This window comes from Aotus nancymaae, unplaced genomic scaffold (genome assembly GCF_030222135.1).
Source record: "Aotus nancymaae isolate 86718 unplaced genomic scaffold, 86718_ANA_hifiasm-v0.15.2.pri h1tg000210l, whole genome shotgun sequence".
Lineage (NCBI taxonomy): Eukaryota > Metazoa > Chordata > Mammalia > Primates > Aotidae > Aotus > Aotus nancymaae.
Window position 1 is genome coordinate 999,128 of NW_026988625.1, and position 6,346 is coordinate 1,005,473.

The 6,346-nt window shown below is 61.6% G+C and overlaps 1 protein-coding gene and 1 long non-coding RNA gene across 5 annotated transcripts in view; one reads left to right on the top strand and one right to left on the bottom strand.

Moving 5' to 3' along the window:
• Positions 1-6,346, bottom strand: part of LOC105726899 (uncharacterized) — a 59,676-nt gene that overhangs the window by 9,046 nt on the left and 44,284 nt on the right. The gene's annotated exons all lie outside the window — the stretch shown is intronic.
• On the top strand, positions 2,501-4,287 carry LOC135273041 (protein FAM246B-like). 2 transcript variants are annotated; one of them, XR_010340930.1, is made up of 3 exons: positions 2,501-3,230; positions 3,622-3,748; positions 3,929-4,287. XR_010340930.1 is itself a non-coding variant. In XM_064371883.1 (2 exons), the coding sequence occupies exon 1, from the start codon at positions 2,501-2,503 to the stop codon at positions 3,197-3,199; it is 699 nt and encodes a 232-aa protein (XP_064227953.1). In that variant the 3' UTR covers positions 3,200-3,230; positions 3,622-4,287. The 2 variants fall into 2 exon arrangements, 1 of the variants encoding a protein (XP_064227953.1); XM_064371883.1 differs by having other exon boundaries at positions 3,622-4,287.

The following is a 6,346-nucleotide window of genomic DNA, read 5'->3' on the forward strand; positions in this document are numbered from 1 at the left end:
CTGCCAAATCTGGACTCTCTCCTGCACCTTCTTCACTGCCCGGGCCTCCCTGTTACCCCTCCTGGGGACCTCAGAGGTATTTTCATTTCACACGTGAAGGCTTGGCTCAGAAAGGGCAGAGCCCCTGGGGTCACACAGCCAGTCTCCAGCAGGGCTGGGGAAGGAAACCAGGGCTCCTTTGTTGGCAGTGTTTTAATGACTGGGGGGATGGGAAGCATGGCCAATGAGGCTCTAGGGATCAGCAGAGCCAGCTGCTGGAGGTCCCAGGGGACAGGTGACTCAGCAGGAATGGGGGAGTCTGAGAGGTTGACAGAGTGCTGAACTCTCACCTCCTCCTGCACCTTCCAGAGAGGCAGGCTGCAGGCAGTGATCGAGTGAATGAACAATGACTAGAGGGACCCAGCCTTCTCCTCAGCAGCTGCTTGAGGACAACATTACTGGTCCCCTCAATTCCCCACCCACACATGCACACATGCACTGACCTGCAGCCCCCGGGGACACAGCTTCCAGGGGCTGTCTTGCCATGTCCCATTCCAGACCAGCCTGTGTTCGTGCCAGGCCCCCCTCCACAATTTGCTGAGGGAGGCCCCAGGGTCCAGGGCACCCAGAGTGCTAACTGGCCCCTGGGGGTACAGGGAGAACCACAGGCTGTGTGGGATACTACCCTCTGCCCATACCTAGGGCCCTGCAACGGCCACAGGCGGCACTGCTCATGCAAAGGCACTGGGGTGAGAAGGAACGGGGTGCAGCGGTGAGCGCTCCACAGAGGGTGGAAGGGCTGCAGGGGCAGGCATGCCAGCAGGGATACCATGAGGGCCTCAGATGCCAGGCTGCAGAGGTGGATGGGCTGGCAAGCTCCTCTCCCCAGCCTCCTACTGTAAAAGGGAAGAAGATCCCAGCCCTGCCGATTCATCCCCTCACTCCATGGCAAGACAGCCACTGACAGCTGTGTCCTGGGGCCCACGCGGGCCTGGCCTCTGTGCAGACTAGCACTCAGCATACTTAGTGCCACACTCAGTCCAGGAGAGATGACCCAGCCCTGGGCTCAGAAACCCCACTGTGGGTGGATGGAAAACAGAGTCATTTAAATACAACTGTGAAGGGTGTTGCGAGGGAGGGGCTCGAGGTCCCCAGTGTGGGATGGGGTGGTCAAGGAAGATTTCCCGGCCCAAGTGGGAATTGAGAGCCACCAGAAAAATGAGGGTTGGGGGAACTATGGAAAGACCCAGAGGGGCGAGGAAGTCTGTTGGGTTAGAGGAAGTTAAGGACAGACAGGGTTGGACATGGTGGCTCACGCCTGTAATCCCAGCATTTTGGGAGGCCAAGACAGGAGAATCACTTGAGGCCAGGAGTTCAAGACCAACCTGGGAAACACAGTGAGACCTTGTCTCTAGAAATTTTTTTTTTTTTTTGACGGAGTTTCACTGTTGTCGTCCAGGCTGGAGTGCAATGGCATGATCTCAGCTCACTGCAACTTCTGCCTCCCGGGTTCAAGCAATTCTCCTGCCTCAGCCCTTGGAGTAGCTGGGATTACAGGCATGCGCCACCACGCCCAGCTAATTTTTGTATTATTAGTAGAGATGGGGTTTTATCACATTGGCCGGGCTGGTCTTGAACTCCTGACCTGAGGTGATCCACCCACCTCGGCCTCCCAAAGTGCTGGGATTACAGGTGTAAGCCAATGTGCCCAGTTTACAAAAATTTTTTAAAAAATTTAGCGGGGCATGGTGGTGCACACTTGTAGTCTCATCGACTCAGGAGGCTGAGGTGGGAGGCTCATTTGAGCCCAGGAGGTGGAGGCTGCAGTGAGCTATGATTGCACCACTGCACCCCAGTCTGGGCAACACAGCAAGATCCTGTTTATAAAAACAAAACAAAACAAAACAAAAACCCAGCGTAAGATGGGCAGGGATTTCCAGAGGCCCTAGGCCGGCGCCTTGGAGAATAAGGGAGACCCTGAAGAGCTTGCATGGAGGAGGCGGCAGCTTGGGGCTGGAGATGCCACTAGGATGGATTCCTTCAGCTGTGTGGACTGGGGGCAGGGTGAGGAGGTAATGGCCTAGACAACATGGAAGGAGGTGGCCCTGAGCCATTGAGGAGGGCTGTGGAGCCCATGACCACCCCCGGCCTTCCCTTGACTATGATGGAGACAGTAGTTTCCAGTGGAAAATGTCAGCTCGGTTCCTGACTTGGGTCTGTGGGGGCTGGTCCCTGGGCTTCGGTTGGCGATGCTCTATGTCACCTCTGCCCAGAAACTGGGCCATGCCCTTTGTGGGGACCTGCCCACAACGTCTTTAGTCCTCCAGGGTCCCCTGGGAGCCGGACCGCCGCGATCAGCCCTGCCGGGGTTCCCTGCGCCCCAGGCCGGATCCCCCAGGGCTTTGGTGGTTCCCACAGCTGTCCCGGGGGCCCCCTCCACGGTGTGTCTCCCGGGCCCCAGCGGTCGCTAGGCTGCAACCTGGGGCTCCTGGCACTGGCAGCGGTGGAGGCGGCAGTGTGGATGGCGGAGCCCGGCTGCGCGTGGGCCCAGTCGCGTAGTGGGTACGGAGTCACTGAAGCTCTGCGGCGCGGCACCGGCCGCCGGCGGGACCCGGGGCCACAGCCCAATGGGCTGGGCCATGAAGAAGCCCGAGCCTCGGGCCGCCTGGCTCGCCTGCCGGGCCAGCTCCGGGCGGAGGCGGAGGCGGAGGCGCGATCCGAGATGCCGCGGTTGCTGAAGCTGGTGGAGCGCACTGGGGCCCGGGCGGCAGGTGCGGACGAGAGGACCGGTGCGCACAGCCGCGGCTCCGTGTGCTTGGTGTGTGGGGAGCCGCGCGGCGGGGCCACCTACCCAGCAGGGGTCCTGGAGGTGAGCGAGCGGCGGCTGCAGGAGGGCCTGGCGGCGGTGCGCACGGAACTGGGCGCCGGGATCCAGGCGCTGCGCGCGGAGCTTCGAGCGGAGCTCGATGCCCTGCGCGCGCTGCTGCCTCCGCCACCGCCACCGCCACCGCCGCCTGCCCGACGCGAGCGCCGCGCTGCGTCCCGCGGCCCCACCCTGCTGCGGACGCTTGGCACCGTGAGCGCCCTGGTCGCCACCTCCAGGCCCACCGACGACGCCCCGGACGGCCCAGCAGACAGCGGAGCGCACAGAGCCCCCGCCCGGAAGAACCACAAGAAGATGCTGGTGCCGCCTGGGGCCCCGCAAGGTGGCGGGGACTGAGGGCGGCCGCACGGAGGGCGGCCTAGGCAAGGTGCGGAAGGCGTCGCCGCTGGCTGGAGGGGCTCTGGTACTCCCAAGACGGGGCAAGTGAGCAGCTCGGTTCCCCTCGTGGACGGCGGCTCTGAGCCAGAAGGGTCCCCGGGTGCCGCCAGCTAGGGTTCTGGTACTGGCGAGAGGGGGTGGGCGCGGGATGGGCGGAGGGTGGGGTACGTGCATCTGGGGAGTGTGGATGACAGCCGGGGTCCTTGCTGGAGACTGAGTCCGGCTGGAGAACCGGGTGGAGCCTCTTGGAACCTTAGAGCTGGGCCTTTAGGCCTTTGGGCCTTGGGTCGGGATCAGGGCTGGGTCAGCCTCCAGAGGAACAAACAGCCAGGACTCCCATTCCTCCGGGCTGACTGCATGCAGGGTCTTTTCCTTTCCAGATCTCAGTGAGGAGGCAGGATCTCCATGCACAGGAACAGTGTCACCCACACATAAGGCCACAGACCCCAGGGACACAGGGTGGCTGAGACACGCAGACAGTGATGTACCTCAAGACGGTGTTAAACGGTATGTAACCACATTCCACATGGCACCAACTGCACAGCAACCTCCGGTCAGCCTCACTCTGACAGCGGCCCCCTCTCACTGGAGAGCATCACCTGGACACAGAGCCTGACCTAGTCCGTGTCCCGTGGACCCAGCTTTGCTTTGGACAGTGACACCAAGAATACTCACCCCTTTACTTAGACCCACAGGCAGCCACCTGGACACAAGCACCTCTCCAGAGTCACCCTCTATGCAGACTCCACAGCCCAACTCCCAGGGAGGCTCTGGGGCATAGTACACCAGGCAGCCCTCCACAGTGCCCAGCACCCACCCAGCTAGGAGAGCCTGCAGCGGAACCTGGAGCCAGCGGCTTCTCATCTCTTGGCCTTGGGAAATGGAGCCTCCCCTGGAGCCTCGGTCCCTGCGGCAGCCCCTTCTACCCACCAACCCTGCTCTTCCCCCTCCCTAGCAACCCTAGCACTGGGCTCTGATGGGCCTGGGGCTCAGCTTGTGGTTCTGTCAAGCGTGGGTGACCCTCCATGTGAAATAAACAATGTACAGGGTAACCTTAATGTGATGTGTGTGTGTGGGGTGTGTGTGTGACCCGGCATGGTCCCCCACTGCAAGAGGGGCATTTCCTGCCCTAATCCCACTGAGGCCTCAGTGTGCCTGCCTGTTCCGTGGGAGTCCTCTGAGTGACCCTCTCCTACCTCATCAGAACCCGGGCCTCTCCAGATTCCTCTCAGAGGGGGAGGGAGGGGGATTGAAACCAGCCTCCTCGTGCCCCGCTGACGCCATCCCCAGAACCCCCCAAGCCGGAAGACACCTTCTTCAGGCCCAACACAAAGGCGGAGAAATCGGTGTTGCTACAGTCCTGCTCCTGGGAGGGGCTCCAAATGGGAGGGGTTCTGAGTGGGGGCCTCTAAAGGGGGAACTCTGCTGGGGGAATCTAAGCAGGAGGCTCCCAGTGGCACGGGGCATCTGGCATCTGGGAAATGGGCTGGAGGGTTCTCACCCCCACTGACCCTGCTGATCCATACACTCCCACCACCCCATCCCCCCACAGATCCCATAGACCCTAGTGATCCCCCACAGACTCCGCAGGCCCAGCCTGTCCACTTCCGGGATCCCCATGGACCCCTTTTTCGGAAACATATGTAGAGTCACAGCCTTGCCCTCACTACCAGCACTGTGAGTCCACCAGCGTGGTGTGACGCCACCTCCACGTTCTGGTACTTTGTGTTCATGTGGACCGTGTGCATCTGGGGGGAGGCACAGATGGTGGGAGATACCCGGCTGCCCCCACTTTGCTCCCCCTCACCTCTGTGGGGCCCTCTGGCCACCCAACCCAAGTCCACCTCCATAGGCTGGCGCTGCCTGTCCAGGCTTTGCTCCGAGCCTGCTCGCCTCAGGCCCCCGCAGTGGAAGTGCAGCAGCAGTGTGAAGCAGGCAGGCAACAGCAGCCCAGGCCCCTGAATCTCCAGGTGGTTCTGAGAATCAGTGTCCATTCGGAGTAGCCCTGAAGGTTAGAAGGCACATGGCACCCTCTCTACCCCACCACCTGCCCACCTTGTGCCATTAGGGCAGGAGCATAGGGCCCTCCTCAAGCCAGGCTGCTCCCCAGTGGAAGGGGACCCATGGTGTCCAGAGCTCCTGCTGGTCAGAACAGGGCTCCACTGACTGCAGGGGAAACCCTGCCCCCACTACCACACACAGCATGGCGTGGAAGAGGGCATGGGGCAGCCCTCCGGGGGTGGGGCTCTGAGCCCAGCTATGTGTGGTCAGGGGTCCTGGCCCCATTCGAGAGCCTGACTACTGGTCCTCAGGGGCCACGGCTGGTTGTGATTTGTAGGGTGGGGCCTGGCACCTATGCAGAGGGTGAGTCTGGACTGCTGTGTGAGAATGCTCCTTCCCTGTGGAGCTAGCCCCTATGGAGGATTCTTGGCCCTGTAGGGTGTCTCAGCTCCCATGTGTAGGGGCTCCTGGTCCTTGCCTAGGAGGGGTCCTGACTGCAGGGTGCTGACCTGTGTGGCTGTCATTCTCCGGGGTCCAAGGACCTAGAGGTGCTGAGTCGTAGGTTCGGAAGATGAAGGGCCCTAGGGTAGAGATCCACCAGCCCCTGTGAAGGTCAGTGTTGATGGGGGACTGGCCTGGGCCCCCACAGGCAGGGGCCAGCTTCTTCCGGTGGGTGGGGCCTGTAGGAACAAGGACTGCCATCTCTGGGTTGGGTGGGAGTCAGACAGGCAGCCTGGGGGTGCAGCAGCACGGCCCCCATATACCCAGAGAATAGCCCAGCCTCAGGAAACCACTCATTCTCTGCTTCCCTGCACCTGAACAGGTCACAGTGCCCCCCTTCTCTTGCACCCTGCATCTGACCTAGCCACCTAGTCTGCAGGTCGACTGCCCCATGGTGAGATGAAGGCAGAAGGGGCTCCGGCATACAGCTGCACACCCACACTGGGACCTCTATCACATGCATGCGTTTGACCTGGCCACAGCAACAGGCACACCAGCCTTGACTGACTCAGGACTGGTGATCACAGCAGACCCAGTCTCACACACAGGGGGACAGTCACGCACTTGCACTTGATGCCCAGTCACTGGGGCAGAGGACTGCAG